Consider the following 19509-nt stretch of genomic DNA (forward strand, 5'->3'; position numbering starts at 1 on the left):
ATGGATAAATGGGTGGACGAGTAGGTGTAGATGGAAGGATAGATGGATAGATGGACAGATGGATGGATGGGTGGGTGGGTGGTGATGGATGGGTGGATGGTAATTGATGGATGGATGGATGGATGGATGGATGGATGGATGGATGGATGGATGGATGGATGGATGGATGGATGGATGGATGGGTGGGTGGGTGGGTGGGTGGGTGGTGATGGATAGGTGGATGGTAATTGATGGATGGATGGATTGATGGATGGATGGATGGGTGGGTGGGTGGTAATTGATGGATAGATGGATGGATGGATGTGTGTGTGTGTAAATGTGTGGATGTGTGGGGTGGGTGGTTAGGTGGGGATAAATGGATGGATGCCTTTATGCATTGATTAATGAACCATGTGACTGCCTTCACAAAATTTCTCTTTCCATGTTTATTTACAAACATTCTTAGACTAATAAAAGTTGTTTTAAACAACTACCGTAGGTCAGGAACTTACATTCCAGAATTATAACTCCACACTGCATATTGTGACATCTGAACGTGTGTTATCTTGTGTGTTATCTGGTGCATGTGGACCTACCTGATAACATTGCCTAGTGTAGACAAACTCTGATTGATGGCCGACCCCTCCTTAAGCCGATCTCCGGTCGCCCCCGTGGAATTGGCACGCTCGCTTCCAGCTAAATCCACCAAATTAATTTCAGAACTCTTTGTCGTGCTTTCACCAGATTTGTTTATAAAAATCTGCAGTAAAAATAAAAATATTTGGTCACGTTTTTCACCAAAATAAAGCAGGATTTATAGCCTAAAAGTGATTGAAAGAATTAGCAATACCGCAGCACAAGCAAAAATATTGGTTATTGAATTCTTTAAAAAAAAACAGAAACAAGATCTCAGGCCATTTTTAAACCATGTTATTTGCCATCTAGCACATGGCTAGTTTGATGTTGGAAACCTGCTGACATCACCTAGTTATAATTCTAATGAATTCATTCAATTTATTTTTTGCTTATTATATTTATTTAAGGTTCAAGTACAACTCTGTGGCACACATATCAGCTATCTGGGCTGTTTATCCACAACATGGGTACATAGTTTGTTTTTAGTGAGATAGAAGTCAGCTTACTGGCTTTACACCTTCCCATTGAGCCATTAAAACTCAAATCTGAGTGGGAGCGGTTTCCAGGATATGAACTCAGTATCTATCAGCCTTAAGTCTGAAGACTAAACCACCACATCACCAAGGCTGGTCCTGCTGAATGCCAGCAAGTGGCCTTTTACATGCTCTTTCCCATAGGACTGTACATACACTGTGCTGTGTTAGGAATGGATGCAGGATTTTTATTTAGGTACCGTAGGTGTGCAACTTTGAAAAAACTAATTCGTAAGTACATTAACACAGGTGCAGATTCAGGGGTTTGTGAAAGGGTCGGGGTGGGTGGGTGGGTGCGCCCGACTTGGTAAGAGATGTTTGAATAGGCTTTTGTTTGATTTTTTTTTTGATGTCGGCATTGTATATAATTATAATTGTTCACCAGCAACATCCAGCAAATCTAACAATATATCCTCCATACTGCCACCAAAAAACTAAATTCCATATCAAAAACTGAATTTTGAGGGCAATTCAAAAGTTTGTGAAGTACCCCCATCAGCAAGCCACACCCCACTCCATTTCCAGTTTAGATCCATACATGGTACTACAGGTTAAGAAATAGACTGAAAGAGTACCACACCTGCATGTTAATGTGTTACTGACCTGTTCAAATTTGATTGTAATAACCATGTGAGAGCGACTGCTTGTCGCGTTCATGTTGGTGGAAGCTGTCGTTCTGTTGTACGTTCCTTGCTCCATCAGCTTTTCAATGGCACTGTAGTTCTTCACGGGCACTAGCTGCAAAATTATTTTTAAAAGGTTTGATTTGTTTAGTGATACCACTAGAGCACATTGATTTATTGATCATCGGTTATTGGATGTCAATTATGTGGTAATTGTTGACCCAATGTCTTAGCCGAGCACTTTATAAGCAGTAAGAGTAAAAATTACCCTACCAGAGTTTAAGAGTGCAATATGTTATTGATCAAATCACCAAATGTGAAGTAAAGTTGAATTTAGAGAATATATTTCATTATTAAATCATCAAAATCTAATTCAAACATAATATAAAAACAATTCTTCAAAGAGCCTTAATTTTTTTTCTAATTTTTTTTTTTAATTGAAACATGAATTTGGCTACAGATTTCCCAAGAAACTTCACCAAATAGCTAATGATCTTTGAGGTTCAGATTACACCCCAGTTTGGTTTAAAGATCTTCAACAAATGAATTTTAAAACTAGAAGAAGCAATATATTGTTATTTTTCTGAATTCTTCCGTATGTTTAAAAATGTGCAGGTTTTTCAATACAAATATATTAAATTTAATTTTTAAAGACATCAAATAATGAATTTTAAAACTACATGTATATTGCTTCATTTTGCCATTAACAGCAAGGGATCTTTATAAGCACTTTGCAAAAGACATACAATACCATACCAGCTGTGGTGCATTGGTTGGGACGATAAAAGACCCAATCAGAGAATAGGTCCACTGAGGGGATTTGATCCTGTGATCCAAGCATCTCAGGTGGGCACTTTACCAACTGAGATAGATTGTCACCCTAAACAGAAGATCCTCTCTCAGAAGACCTTTCCTAGCAGCCCACACTTAATCTGAAGAATCAGTACTATTAAAACACAATTTCACAAAACATCATAAGCCTAGTTTTGCACGTAAATGTAAATCTATGACTAAACCACAGTTCTTGTTATTAGTAACAATAAACCAAATATAGTTTAAAATACACATATTTCATTTTCTTTTGTCAGTAAAATGCTTCATCTTCTGTAATGATGTCATTTTCTGCATGAAATAAATTCCAAACACATGTAAACATATGACTGGTATAACTGCTAGTCACAGACGTAAATTTACGATGTTTTGTGAAATTGGCTCCAGATGTTTATTCATAAAATCGATAGTCTATGTAATAAACAGAAACAAAAAGGACATGCAGCATATGTAATATTTACAACCATACCTTGAGACCTTCAACATAAAATCCACTTTTAGGATTTTGTCGCACTTTAAGGCCGCCAGCTTTCTGCTTGGTCTTGGATAAAAGATCTCGGACTTGTTCATTGTAGATTTCCAACATGCTGAATGATACCTACAGAATGAAAACATTCACCATATCAGAAATGAAATTAGTCTCAAAAACATAAAAATTAACAATAATGGATTCATCTAAGCATGTGTACATATGTAATACATCTTGATAAATACCTGGAGACATTTATAAAACAAAAATCACAATGCTGATATGATTAGATAAGGAATGTTGGTTTTAAAAAATAAAAATAGAGCATGCTATAACGTTAGAATATATACTCTTCAAAAAAAAGTATGGGAACCTTAAATATTAATGTTAATAGCAACTATTAGACCGAACATACATTTTGACCACAGAAATCCTAGTAAAGAATGTTCAGGTCTGTTTATCAACACACCGAAACACATTCCAAAGTTTGCATGTACATCACGTAGTTGCCCCATACACGTGCGTGGGGTGTCATTCTCGATTTTGATAATTTCCAGGAAAGTCAATTAATCACTGTGGAACATTATTTCTGTCAATCTTTTTAATTCTGTTGATCATACAGTTGTTATTGTTTTGGTTTTAGTCATTTTTATTGTTTGAATTTGCGATTTACTGATAAAAAATGTCAACTTTCAAATTTCACTTCTGACCCCAATCGTCCTTCAAGATCTTTGGTGCTCATAAAACCTACTATAATACTGAACTACCAGTTGTAATGTTTGCCCAATTAATTCACTGTTATTATATAACCATTCCCCACAGCTAATATACCTTACAAGTTTGGCAATTGTAAACTCTTGAGTTCCCCTACTTTTTTGAAGAGTATATTATAGTTCCAAGTAATTAGGATATATGTCTGTATGTAGTATCTAAAATGGAATGAATTATATAAAGAATACTAAATGAGTTACCAATTATCATCAAGTTTATGTTACCAGTATAGTATCAAATGAGCAAAATCAAACTGTATATGTTTTTAAACGGAGTTGTAAGCTAAACTGAGGATAAATGTATACAATCTGAGACTTGCCGAGTATTTTTACACTTTTATCAACGAAAAAAAAGTAAAGTTTGTTTTATTTAACGACGCCACTAGAGCACATTGACTTTTTTTATCTTATCATCGGCTATTGTACGTCAAACATATGGTCATTCTGACACTGTTTTTTAGAGGAAATCTGCTGTTGCCACATAGGCTACTCTTATACGACAGGCAGCAAGGGATCTTTTATTTGCGCTTCCCACAGGCAGGATAGCATAAACCATGGCCTTTGTTGAACCAGTTATGGATCACTGGTCAGTGCAAGTGGTTTACACCTACCCAGGGTTCACACTGGAATTTCTTTAGTTTAGCCAATTTTCAGAAATGTAGAGTATTTCCTTGATCATCATTAAAATGTGGCTATTTTATTAGCCAAAGTCTAAATTTTGTAGCCATTTTGTGTAAAAATTAGCAATTGGCTAATATAGCAATGTAGAGGGTGAGCTCTGCCTACAGTACTCACTGAGCCTTGCGGAGCACTCACTCAATGTTCGGAGTCGGTATCGGGATTAAAATTCCCATGCCTCGACTGGGATCTGAACCCAATACCTATCAGCCTGTAGACCGATGGCCTAACCACGATGCCACCGAGGTTGTTTTTTTGATCAACGAGTGCTGATAAATTATGATACCACAAGACATGAGGGGGGTATTTTTTTTATCATCCATTATCATTCTTTTCATTTTAATTAGAATGCAGTGATTAAAATTTGACCAATCACAGGAGATATCGCAAATTATAGTGCCTGAGATATCTCCTACAAAAGCCTTTAATAGATGATAAACTGTATCTAATGGATATGAGTGCAGTACAAATGGATTCCATTTCCTACATTTTCTACACGCACACAAACCACCACAAAAAACAACAACAAAAACACCAAAGAAAACAAAAACAATCGGGTCAAAAAGAACAAAAAATAAAACTACTTACAGTGTTTATGCTTGCTGATAACTTATATGCCACAGAGCAGTCAGTTTCAGTTTTACATATACACCACAGAGCAATTGTTCTTATGCTAATTTCATTGATTGGTATGGCTGTGGTGACCAGGTAATCACTACGACACGGACAATCAGATGTCATCAAATAGATAATCCTCTGTGTTATATTCTACCTCAAGGTGTTCATAGAGTCTGTTTATTTTATGGTCATTATTTTAATAAGGTAGACTAATGGCATAGGTAAAGTGAGGCCATAGAAGCCATGCCCCCCCCCCCACCCCCCCCCCCCCCCCCCCAACCATATATTTTCCCAATCCACCTTCTGCACTGGCCTGTCTTATAATCAAAATAGGTCTTTACTGAATTGGGGATTTGTTTAGGTGCCCCCACCCCCAAAATAAGATCATGGCTACACCACTGAAGTAGACACCCCGATGTGCAGTCATTCTGGGATCGATCCCTATCAGTGGGCCCATTGGACTATTTCTTGCTCCAGCCAGTGCACCACAAATGGTATATCAAAAGCTGTGGTATGTGTTATCCTGTCTGTGGGATGGTACATATAAAAAATCCTTTGCTGCTAATCAAAAAGAGTAGCCCATGTAGTGGTGCCAGCAGGTTTCCTCTCTCAATATATGCCCGACACCATATAACTGTAAATAAAATGTGTTGAGTGCATTGTTAAATAAAACATTTCCTTCCTTCCTTCCTTCCTTCCTTCCTTCATAAACACCCCGTACTGTTGAACTAATGTACATGCTTTAATCATGACCTTTGTTGTATCTCTGAAAGTCTATGTAATGAGCACAGCTACCCCAAAACAGCAAACTCAGTTACTTACATATTATTATTATTAAATATACTCTTCAAAAAAAGTAGGGGAACCTGAAATATTAATGTTAATATCAACTATTAGACCGAACATACATTTTGACCACAGACATCCTAGTCAAGAATGTTCAGGTCTGGTTATCAACACACCGAAACGCATTCCATTGTTTGCAAATGCATCACGCAGTTGCTCCGTACACGTGTGTGGGGTGTTTTTAGTCATTTTTATTGTTTGAATTTGCAATTTACTGATAAAAAAATGTCAACTTTCAAATTTCACTTCTGACCCCAATCGTCCTTCAAGATCTTTGGTGGTCATAAAACCTACTGTAATACTGAACTACCAGTTGTAATGTTTGCCCAATTAATTCACTATTATCATATAACCATTCACCACAGCTAATATACCTTACAATTTTGGTAATTGTAAATTCTTATTAAAGTTTCCCTACTTTTTTTGAAGAGTATATATAGGTAATCATAGTACTACCACTCAGGTTTGCTGTTTGGGGATACCTGTGGTAATAAGTAAAATAAATACAGAGAGCCTGACTCAGCACTGAGCTAATACAGTGTTAGGTACACACTCCTCAGGCCCATAGTCAGGCTGAATCAAGGGGTGGGCTGTTTTTGGAAGGAAGGAAATGTTTTATTTAATGACACACTCAATTCATTTTATTTATGGTTATATGGCGTCAAACATATGGTTAAGGACCACACAGATATTGAGAGAGGAAAACCGCTGTCGCCACTTCATGGGCTACTCTTTTCGATTAGCAGCAAGGGATCTTTTATATGCACCATCCCACAGACAGGATAATACATACCACGGCCTATGTTACACCAGTTGTGGATCACTGACTGGAATGAGAAGCAGCCCAATGGGTCCACCAACGGAGATCGATCCCAGACCGGCTGCGCATCAAGCAAATGCTTTACCACTGGGCTACGTCCCGCCCTGGCTGTTTTTGGAAGGAAGGAGGGAAAACTCTATTAACATGCTGATATCCATTGAACGTTGAGGCACGCTATTTGTGTCTTAAAGTGGACCTTTTAAATCACAATCTAAGGCATGACATTTAGGTTTCAGCCTCCAGTATCTGAAGTGAGAGGCATTTAAGCTATTGGGTGTGCAGGGCACAACTGAAATTTTTATTTTTGGTTGTCAAAAAGAAAGAAAGTACATTTTGTTGTCTTAAAGTGGGAGGTGGGGGTGGGTGGGGGTGGGTGGGGGCAAATGTCCAGCCAGTCCTTCAGTTTCCTACAATTTAAAATCATTGAAATAAAAACCTCAGTTATTTTAACAGAATATGGAACTTTTAATTCCATCTATTACCTTGTAAATGCATCCATTACATATATGCACATGATATGTTCAGTATATTTTTTATTTAACCAACACACATGGTATGACATTAGGATTAAGAGATTATTCATTGCCATATTAAGTTTCAGGGGTGAGTTGATTTACACCTCCTCCCCCCCCCCCCCCCACCCCTGACTTCCCTTTGGCTACAGGCCTGTTATTAGGTATTAAAATACAGAGCTGGCCTGTCCTTCACAATCAAATATTTGCTTTCTTTTTAGCGCAAACAAACGTATGTCAATAATGTAAACAATGTTAGTCATTTAGTAAAAACTACAAATGGCTCTTCAGCATGCAAACCCCGGTGTTATTACACACACAGCAGCATGCAATATGTCAATAAAATCACAATTCACCCAGTTAGATTGTTTGTATTAGTATATTAATGCACTAAACAGGCTTCACAAGTACACAGTTTTGCAATATCATGCTGTTACATAGTTGATACAAGAATTATTTATTAAAGTACCACAGACATTATTTTTAAACCAATAAATGCCAGTAATTAAACATATATACAAACACATGTATTAAATTGGGACCAGTTCAAAATTGTATAACCAAATAAAAAAAGAAAGGAATATTTGTTTACTGCCACCAATATAAATACTGGATTATACATTTTTAAGCAGTTGTTAATTAACACATATTCAACTTCATTCACACATTTAAAGGGACATTCCTGAGTTTGGGGCAATTGTTAAGATGATGTTGACTAACAGATACTTTTTAAAGGGACATTCCTGAGTTTGCTGCTTTGTAAGATGTTTCTGACTAATAAAATATTTCTACGATTAAACTTGCAAATTAAATATGTTTTCTTGTTTAGAATATCAGTGTCTGTATATTCAATGTGTTTCTGGTCATCTTAATATTTGTAAGAAGTCCAAACTGGATTTTGTCTTCAAATAATTTCAAATAATAAAACAATATTTTAGGAAATAAAATGAAATTTAATCTAGTACAAATATTAGAATGATCATAAACATGTTTAATATACAGCCACCAAATAATTAAAAGCTTTGTAGGAGATATCGCTAGCACTATAATTTGCGATATCTCCTGTGATATTCTCCTAGGAGATATTGCTTCTTATAATCTTGATTGGTGAAATTTTAATCCCTCCATTGTAATTAGTCAGCTATCAATAGTGTCATGGACTTACGATATTGATGAACACTATTTTTTCTGTGAAATAATATGTTGAAGGTTTGTGTGCTGTTTCTCTTGATAATGTGTGAGTTGTGTATTATTGTGCCTGCTAACATTTCATAGGTTTTCAATAACTGTTTACAACTGTCACAAATGAAAAGAATGATAATGGATGATAAAATGAATATCCACCCACCCCCTTCGTGGCTTGTGATATCACAATTTATTAGCACTTGTTGATGAAAGTATAAAATTCCTCAGCAAGCCTCGGATTTTATACTTTTATCAACTCGTGCTGAAAATTATATCACTAGACACTCAGGGAATATCCTCTATATATATTCTATATATTTTTTTGCATAAGATATTAGTGGTTGTGTATTACATATGTTTCTCATTGTCCTACTGTTTGTATGTGGTTACACTTCATTTTATTTCCTAATATTTAGTTTTCATATGTACGAAATTATTGGGATACCAATTCCAGTTTTGGATACTTTAAACTATTAGAATGATTAGAGACACATTGAATACACACACACACTGATATTCTAAACAAGAAAATATATTTAAGATGTATTTTTAGTTGTTAAAAGATATTATTAGTCGCAAACATCTTACAATGCAGCAAACTTGGAATAGGCCCTTTAAACTAACTTCCATGATTATACCAATATCCAATTAATATTCAGGACGGTTTTCTCTGTGATTCGTTTTGACGTTGTGTGGGTGCTGTGCAGGAATGGAACAAGGAAATACAGAGTGGCCGTTAGATACCATTTATCACACATAGAGTTGTGAGCGAAAGAAATTTGGACACATTTTTAAACAATGAGATGTAAGATAAATGGTATCTAACGGACAAGAATGTAGTATTCTATTTCTTATATATCCTCAAAAAACAGATTTGAAATACATTTAAACATCTGTTCTAACTAAAACCTATTTACAGCCCTAGCACTTGTAATTATAGTATGTGCTACAGACAAGTTAATTTCAAGTTAAATTATATGATTTGATAGATTTCGATTGTACTTTAAAAAAAAAAATTCATAGGTCACCTGGGGCCTAATTCACTAAACTCTTGCAACTTTGCAATCTCGCGGTGCAATGCTAAAAGACTTGCAAAGAGGATTCTTTGTTGTCTAGCAGAGCATAAGAGAGCTTTGTGATTTAGGCCCCTGGTCATTACCTTGGAGCAGCCAGTCAAATATCTTTAAATTGTTATCACATGTATATGTGTTATTAGTATGTGTTATCAAAAATAACGAATGATGTTCTCACCAACAGGTGTGTAAGATAACAGATGTAGATTGTGTCGCTCATATGGAAACATTGCTGTTGATAGCCATAGAAATTAGAATTGATTTTTGATGTGTCTGTTTTTCTTGTTTTGTGTCTGCAACTGCACCAACACCACGCCTAACTCTGAATATATGGGAAACATGCCTCATGCACACTGTACTGGACACAAACCTCCAATATCTGGGCCGTCTATCCAGGACAGAGGTTAGAGAGTAAAGGGACATTCCTGAGTTTGCTGCAATTTTTAAGATGTTATCGACTAACAGAGACTTTTTAAATGATTGTAATTACATATCAAATATATGTTTCTGCATAAAATATTAGTGGCTGTATATTAAACCTGTTTCTGATTGTTCTAATATTTGTACTAGGTTAAATTTCATTTTATTTCCTAAAAATAATTTTTTCATACGTACGAAATTATTTGAAGACAAAATCCAGTTTGAGCTTCTTACAAATATTGAGATGACCAGAAACACATTGAATATACAGACACTGATATTCTAAACAAGAAAATATATTTAATATGTAAGTTTAATCGTAGAAATATTTTATTAGTCGGAAACATCTTACAATGCAGCAAACACAGGAATGTCCCTTTAATGATTATTAGAGTTAGATATTATTTTGTTTAATGACATCGCTACAGCACATTGATTAAAGAATCATTGACTACTGAATGTCAAACATTTGATAATTTTGGTTTATGGTCTTCAGAGAAAACCTATTACATTTACTTTCCATTTGCAGCAAGTGATCTTTTATATGCACTTTCCAAACAGATTAGAGAGCATGTATCAAGGTCTATGATATATGTTAGTGATGAGGCCTGAAAATATATGTATTTAGAGATCTGAAAATACATGTATTTAGGGGCCTGAAAATACATGTATTTAGGGGCATGAAAATACATGTATTTAAGGGCCTGAACATGATGCGGGGGATGGGAGAGTTTTGAATTTCAGGTTTTAAAATACAGCATTACAAGTCTTCTGAACAGAGTAACATGGGAAAGTTGGGACCTTGTAGCTCTCTTGTTCTGCAACCAAACGACACACAGCTCCTCAGGCTATGCCAGGCTGATAGGTTGGGGGGGAGGGGGGGGTACTTTTTTTCCTACTCTGTATACGGTAAAAGTATGGCGTGTGACTCCACCCCCACCCACTATGGAGGTTCTCCTCTCTAGATATCATTCATATCTACCTGTAAAGCCAAATCCTGATGACATGAAAGTTAAAAACTTGAAATCAAGGATTTTGTATAAGGTATGTAATCTTTGATATGACTATCATAAAAATCATACCAGGGCCTAGTCTGTTTACACGAATATATAATATATATCATAGTTCTGTCATTATATTAAGTTAAAGTCACTGACCCTAGTGCCTGAGATACACAACTTTTCTGTTTCATATAACATGCATTTTGAGCAGCTACAATTTGTACAAAAATCAGAACACACAGAAATACATTGAATTTGCCTAAATCAGTAACTTAAGCTGAAATTGTAAGTAATGTGACTTATAATAGTTTTGAAAAGCTGTAAAAACTGAAAATATCTTAAACTACTTAACAACAGGGGTCAGTGCCTTTAATGTGTGTGTGTGGCTTTAAATTTCTTGGCTGACTACACACCAGTAAGTACACAGCCCTGAGAGTTCAATAAACATATCAAATAATAGACCTTTAATTGTCGTTCAAATATCCCAGCTTGGTATCAGTTTCAACATTCAACAATACAAAAGCACTACAGTAGTTCTTACAAGGTTGTCTAAACATCTATAGTTCATTTTTTTTCAAGACATCTATTGTCCCACATTAAGTGTCAATGTAATAAATAATAGACTGAAATATTTATCTTGATGAACTAAAAAACCCACCAGAATTGAGTGTATTGAGAGGATGGGAAGTTATTTGTTTTGTATACCTACCACCCTTAAAAAACATTATTTCAGTGAGCCTAGAATACACAGAGAAAAGGTGTGCAGCAGACCCAGTCAGCATAAACATATAACTTCAGTGCCTCCTGAACCCCTCATGTGATCAATTTTGGAACAGCCCATAGTATACAGAGGTAGATCTAAGAGGGGTGAGGTGGGGTGGGGGACCAGGGGACCTGCCCTCCAAATTATGACATATATTCTCAAGTGCCTCTTTTTTCTCTTTTTTCACATTTTTTAATACAATTTTCATTAAGTTGCCCTTTTCATGAGTAAGACCATGTGCCCCTTTTCCCTTAGCCCCCCCCCTCCCCCCTCCCCCCCCCCCACCAATATTTCCTGGATCCATCCCTGGTAATGTACTATCTGTAGCCATACATGTAATTGTTAAAATGTCTGAATATGATATCATTTATATTATAATATATTTAAGGATTATCTTCTTTCAAGTTCATTGGGGTATGAAACAAAACAAAAGGCATGTGTGTACTGGCAAAACCATTCACATAAAGTTTTCAGTGCTTCTTTTTTTCTGTTCATACCCAGATCAGAGGCGGATCTAGGGGGCCCCAGATGACCGACCCCCCCCCCCCCCCTAAATTTTGTGACAGTTATAATTTTATTATATATTTTTTTCATTCCTCTCCAAACCTTCCCCAAAGTTCCCTTGGCATTCCGCCTTATGTCATTGGGGACCCCATAATGGATTTTCTGGATCCACCACTGCAGATGAACATGACAGAAATAACAGACTGCTTATTTGTAATAAATTTGAAATATACTTATTTATAATAACATAAATATAAGCTTTTTTTGTTTTGTTTGTTTGGGTTGTGTTTTCGTTTTTGAACAATAATGCTCAATAATACAAAATACCAATATAAACTGACATCATCAGATGTAACTTTTGCTGATTTCATTTTCACATTCATGCAGAAAAGAATAAAATCACATTGCTTAGGTTAGACCAATTGGATGCCTTTAAAATGTAATGAATGTAATAGAAAATATAAATATACATGTATATACATTTCAGATTAAAGTAATATATGAAACAAACTACACAAACATGTCAACACAAATAAAATGTCAAAATACGAACGCTGAAATACAGACAACATGAAACAATAACAACACCATTAGATCTACTTTTTTATTCCCATGGACAAGAACATGCATTCATTTAAAACTGGATTCAAGTTGTCATTCACCAAATTATCAGTAATAAATTTGCAAAAAAACAAGTCATTCAAGAATGACTCTTTGAGCCATTATCATCTATGTTGTGACATTTTGATTGCCTAAAGCAATATTGTAAGATGTGTAGAACATCTGTGGTCCAGCTTAAAGTGACAGACCCTAAAGTTTATAAACACTCTATAGCATATTTTAAAATTTTAAAATAAATTCACATACCTCGAGCTCTGAGAAGTAATGATTTTAGAGATGGTATTTCCTTCTTTCAACATCATAGACTCATTTCACTATATTGTAACTTTATCCAAGTGTGTTACAGGTTTGTAAATTAATCAAACTTAAGTAGTGTCCATTTTCTAGGGTCTGTGACTTTAAAACCTTTAAAAATAGGCAACAGCCATTAAAAAGCTCTTTCCACCACCCACCACCTATTAATGAGCTATTGATAATTTTAGTATTACCGGTACTTGTCCATCAATATAACCATTTTGAACTGTTCCCAACCATAAAAAAGCATTAATGTGTTTTACAAGTACGTTTTGTCAGTACACATAATACTAGCCTGCATCTCACTCTTGGTTTCATTCTCTCCACTTTGTGAGCTTTCCTGATTCAGTTAATAAAATAGCACAACAAAATATAAAGTATAATTTAGAGAAAATAAATATAATTAAATAAAAAAATATATATCTACATCTGTTGCTCCCTCCCAACGACTCTCAGCTTGCACCAAAGGTGATAACTGGTGGCATCCAACAGGTAAGGGGAATTTCCCCAGGGAAGTAAAACAAAAGTGCCCTTTGTAGTTACAAAATGACCTTTTTATGCAGCTTGAGAAAACCCTATATTACTGTGCCTTGAATTTTATTTCTACTTCGCCCATCCTTAGCAGATATACTCTAGTCTAGATATGGTTTTGTCATGCACACCCCCCCCCCCCCCCCCCCAAAAAGAAAAGAAAAAAAAGAGTAAAAATAATGGATTATTTTATTTTTATTTATTTTTATTTATTATTATAAAAAAAATATTTTAAAAAAGGATTATTGGGTATGTTTTCAGTTAATTCAAGTATTGTAGACAGGACATGTACTTCTATTTTAAAAAATCACAATAATAAAAAAAATGAAATAAATAAATAAAACAAATCCCGAAAAGAATGTCTCTCAGTATCTTTGATTGCATCAAACGAAGAGTTAAATGATTATATTAGTAACTGTTGAATATGTTTCATACAAAGAACTGTTTCAAAAGCTAGGCACTTCATCACAGGGCCACACGAAAGCTTTAACATCTGCGAGACGCCGATTATCGTTAAAACAAACTACAACCCAAAACTACTTTAATAGCAATTTGCAAACCATAACAGGCACACATTTTTTTATTTGATTTTAGTATTACTGAAGCCTAGCAGCAGTGCTCAATCCAATCTTTGATTAATCAAATTTAATGCCACGCAGCGCATCAACACTGTAGTGTAATAATACTCGCATAACACATTTATATACTGAACTCCAAATGCACCAGTCAAATTTGTAGTTGGGAAAAGAATATGAGAAGAAACAATAATACATTTAACTGTTTATATATAACTCGATGTTTTCTGATAGCATTAAATAACCCAGAAATTGCGATAGCATTAACAATAGCCCGAGTACTCTGCTGTTCGAAAGATAGACATTTGGACGGTTATGATCGTGTTGATAACCGTCCAAATGTTCATCTAGCTCTCGAACGGCAGAGTACTCGGGCTATGTACAATAATAACTGAAAATTGGATTGTTAATTTTAGTGCAGTTCAGTATATGTACTAGCATACAAACTTTCAACCTAATAAAATGAACTGAGGCAGGGATTCTGTTCCAAGGGGTGGAACCTACCCCACTAGCAACAAACTGCATCCTTCCAAAATTATCCCTTGTTCATATACGAGTATTATTGTATTCGAGTCAATTTTTGCCATGTTCAGGGGGTTGAGCAAGCATAGATGCTTGTGGTCGATTTAATATAACGTATATTGAATCAATCGCAAACGTATGCAAGTGCTCTCATTTCCTTTGCCAAGCACAGCCCTTTTCTTTCATGTCCCAACCCTCTTCGCCAAATCCCGTAGCCACCCTTGCAAAATACTGTGTGCAATAACTTACTCTGAGCTGTGTTTCTTTCTCCGTGTTGGCATCAATGGCTTTGAACAGCTCGCCGCAGGTGATGGGGACAATGCCCTTGTTGGTGTTGTAGCCGATCATGGAGTAACTCTTGCCGGAACCTGTCTGTCCGTAGGCGAACAGGGCCGCGTTGTAGCCCTGCCAGGCATTGTCCAGCACTCCCTGGCCCAAGTTTCGGAAAACGCTTTGCTGAAGAAGAAAATGTAATTTATTAGAAAACCAAAAGTTTTGTTTAACGACACCACTATAGCACATTGGTTAATCATCGGCTATTGGATGTCAAACATTTGGTAATGTTGACATGTAGTTTTAGAGAGGAAACCCGCTACATTTTTCCATTAGTAGAAAGGAATCATTTTATATGCACCATCCCAAAGACATGATAACATACACCACAACATTTGATATACCAGTCGTGGTTCACTGGCTGGAACGAGAAATAGCCCAATGGGCCTACCAACGGGGAACGACCCCAGACTGACCGCATATCAAGTGAGCGCTTTACCACTAGGTTACGTCCCGCCACTAGAAAACTAAAATGTATGGGCCATTCACAATTAATGTTGTGTTTACGAACAGCATAATTCTCGGTGAGTGAGAGGAGGAACGGATGTATGTCGGGGGGGGGGGGGGGGGAGGCAATGCCAGCATAAGCTTTTTGAATGAAACAAACGTCAATAAAAGTAGACCTTGCAAAACGGTTTTGGTGTATGCTTTTTAGATGAGAGATTAGATATCAAAAGAGAGTAAGCTTTTCAGCTGGTACGGGGTTTTTTTGTGTGGGTTTTTTTGTGGGTTTTAAGAAGAATTTTTTTTTTTTATTCCCATTTTTATTGACATGATACCACACACAGATGTATACAGTACATATGATAAAAAGATCCACATGGAAAAAAAACCGAAGTAGCTAAGGAGATATTTAGCTAAGATCGAATATATATGACTGACAATCAGACATCAGACATACATGTATGAAAAATTCAAAAGGAGACTAAGGACATAATAAGTATCAAAAAAAGAAGAGAAGAAGTACAATCTAGGTTTTAAATATATTGTGACAAATTGACCAAAATTTGGTGAATTTATCATAGTTGCACGCGGAAAAAGCCGCTGCTTTTGTAACATAATAGTACTCCGTCAACTCTTTTTGGATCCATTTCAAACTGGGTACATATGCATTAAAATGACTTTTAAATATTACGTGTTTTGTAACGAGTACAATGGCATTAATGGGATTATTATTTCTAGTTTTAAAGCCAAAAATTACATTTTCTTTATTAAATTTAATATTGCTACCCGTTTTTACATTAATCCAGTTCTGAATATCATTCCAAATTGAGTTGACTAAAGTACGTTTGTTAACATGTAATTTCATTGATCGAAATTCTATAGACCAGAACATTTCGATTATAGCAATTATTGAAAATATTGATAATAGCCCCTTACTCTTTATCCAAAATGAGCGCATTATTCAGAAATAACATCATGTATGGACAATTTGTAGTAGTTATCAATACCAGTCAAATATATCCAACGTCATTATAAAATATAATTTCTATAGAGGAATAATATTTTAAATACCAGAATCAAACAACTCTATATATGTCAATCTTGTAAAATTAACGAAATTGCGTTTTTAGGAGATGAAGTTTTCAGAATGTCCCATAACTGAATCAAACTAGTTCAGCTCAATGTTTTAATACAAAGTCGTACTCAGTAATTTGAAAATAATACATTGCAAAATTATCGATTGTTTGTTATTAATATTCATTATAATTGTTATCGTGATTGTAAATCTTGAATTATTTGAATAGGTAATACAGTTGTTGATTTAAGTAATTATTTCATTTGATTCAACAGTTTAGTACATAACTGTGGTGTTTGTATCTATACAAATGTTATACAAAAATGCATTTGAAAAGTGTAACATTTATCAACATAAAGTGTAATGATGAAGTTTACTTCTAGAATGTAGGAAATTGCATTTTAAAAATATCAAATTTTTCTAATTTTTATGGAGGAACACGACCGCTAAACCACTCTTTAAAACGGGTGTACTTCACACCCTCGATGTCAATCAGTCAGCTCCACCCCCACTTCCCAATTTTCACTTGCTTTCACCATGCTTGACCATGCCTATACTTTATTAATTATGTGCTAACATATCTTGCCATGATACCAGTATAATGGACTACAAGCAGATAATTTGGTGGCTATCTTGAAAAATGACTGCCAAATTGAACTCACAAGTGGCTTACTGTCTGAATTTGAAGAACGATCCGATGAGTGTCAAGTCTTGTACCAACATGAAACCTGTCTAACTCAGAGACAAGCTCGACGTTTCCGATTTTACAACCTAATTAATCACAAGTGTGTTGTGGCTTTGGCCAATTATGTGATATACGAATATAATCCCTCATGTCATTTTCCGAAAATGCGGATATAATCCCTCCATTAGTGGACATAATCCTCCTATGTGTAATTCAAAATGAAGAAAATTTCCCGTAACAAATTTACAAGGAAAAACAAAATTCTTCCCATGAAAAATTATAAATAGCACAAAATCCCCGTAACCATATCTATTTTTTTTTCTCTCAAATTTTTAAAATGTTCTACCTGTATTAAATTGTTATAATGCATTTGAACAAAATAAGTTAATGCGTTAATTAAGTTTCTCCAGTTATCAATATAAATTCATTATTTATTACAAACTCGAGGGAGGGATTTTGTCCACTTTGTGAACTTGACGGGGTAAGGTGACGGGATTTTGTCGACCCATTTAAACTTGATCGAAGGATTTTGTCCTTCCAAGGATTTTTCATAGGAATGATTAGGCCTATGACCACCCTATCAGAATATGGCAAGGGGAAGTTTTTCCATAGAGGAGTGTTTATATTTTAGATTCTAAAAGTATTCTGGAAATGGCCCTTTAAAGTACCAATCTATAGTCCGTCCCATCCACCTACAAAAATATTTTTTTTTGTAAATAATTTCAGTTTGGTTTGACGTAACAAGAAAAGTAAAAGTGTTTTGGAAAAAAAAAAAAAAAAAATACTATTTTTGTGTGTAATTTACAAAACAATCGGCTCAGAAATAAATGACTTGTAGTAAATTCGATATATGAAACAGGCGTTCCCCGTGGAGCGGACTATAAGTGCAGGTATTGGGTGTGTGCAAAACTCAATGATGCTATACAGTATATATATTCCATGTTTGTCTACTTTAGAATATCCTATATTTCCCTATTTAATTTTCACCCATTCTAGGAAACCTTGCATCTATCTGCCCTTATAATTCCATTTTGAGTCTCAGTGGTGCTTCACATGACCTGTCTTGGACTGAGCCTTGACAGATAAATAGATTCACCTGATCTGAATAGTTGGACCCCTCGTTGGGGAGGAACACGCCATTCTGATCCTCGGTAAATCCGTCGTGAGACCAGTAGGAGTAGTCGAACGAAAATGTCTTGCTGTCTCCGGTTTCAGGATTCTTAATAGTCGTCGACTTGCCTTCCATGGAAATGATGCACTTTGCCTCAGCATTTTTCTCTCTCTGAAATAAAGATTATAATATGTTTGATGTTAGTATATATATATATATATATATATATATATATATATATATATATATGTGTGTGTGTGTAAAGACGAATATAAATTACCAGTAGTGTAAGGGCATATGTAATTCCGTGGGAATTGAATGTGACACAGTGACCGTGACATAGCGCCAGATTTATAGGTGTGACCTTTGGTGATCTCAAAATGACCTTGATATTGGAACCATATTTTTGTATCTGTATACAATAGTGATGAATATCATTGGTTAAATGATTAACGCGAAATTTCCACAGGACGTATTTTAGCTATATATTTGCCGTACATTACAGTGGTTTACCATCACTGGGCCCACAGGTAACGGGGCCTGGAAGTACAGTAACTAACTATTTTAGGGTACAAACTGATTGTAAATCGGACACGATCATGAGTCGGACAACCTTTAATCTATACTTCTGGGTTTTTACACTAAAACAGGGATTAAATATAAAATAAACTATACAGATTAGCTATATAACTGCGAGTTATCATTCGTTCCAAAATTTGATGACAACAGTACTTTTTAGTTAATATTAGAAGAAAGCAACCAAAACCCACACTCAAAGCGGTAGCTCGAGTATCCTCTAGTCGTGGTCTACACTTTGACACAGCTAGAGGACACTCGAGCTACTAAAGCGGTAGATTTGAATACCAAACAGATAAATTAAAATAAAATTGTTTCTCTTTCTCCGATTGTAAGCAGGATATTAGTTGAGTTTCTACTTCTTGACCAAAACGGGTGTGGAAAATGGGTCCACCTTGGACTATTCAGTGAACTAAAAGGAACGCATCTAAAACAGTAATTTAATATTTTGGATGAACATGGTACATACATGTATTTGTTT

At 35.4% G+C, this 19509-nt stretch overlaps 1 protein-coding gene across 1 annotated transcript in view; it reads right to left on the minus strand.

Moving 5' to 3' along the window:
* The window catches only part of LOC121369730 (kinesin-like protein KIF28P), a 68641-nt gene that overhangs the window by 33642 nt on the left and 15490 nt on the right, over positions 1–19509 (minus strand). The window contains exons 2-6 of the mRNA XM_041494785.1: positions 18438–18623; positions 15054–15260; positions 3072–3200; positions 1752–1886; positions 576–739 (exon numbers count right to left, since the gene is read on the minus strand). Of these exons, the coding sequence (XP_041350719.1) occupies positions 576–739; positions 1752–1886; positions 3072–3200; positions 15054–15260; positions 18438–18623 (821 nt within the window). The remainder of the gene's footprint in view (positions 1–575; positions 740–1751; positions 1887–3071; positions 3201–15053; positions 15261–18437; positions 18624–19509) is intronic.

Source organism: Gigantopelta aegis, chromosome 4, assembly GCF_016097555.1.
Source record: "Gigantopelta aegis isolate Gae_Host chromosome 4, Gae_host_genome, whole genome shotgun sequence".
NCBI classification, from domain to species: Eukaryota; Metazoa; Mollusca; class Gastropoda; order Neomphalida; family Peltospiridae; genus Gigantopelta; species Gigantopelta aegis.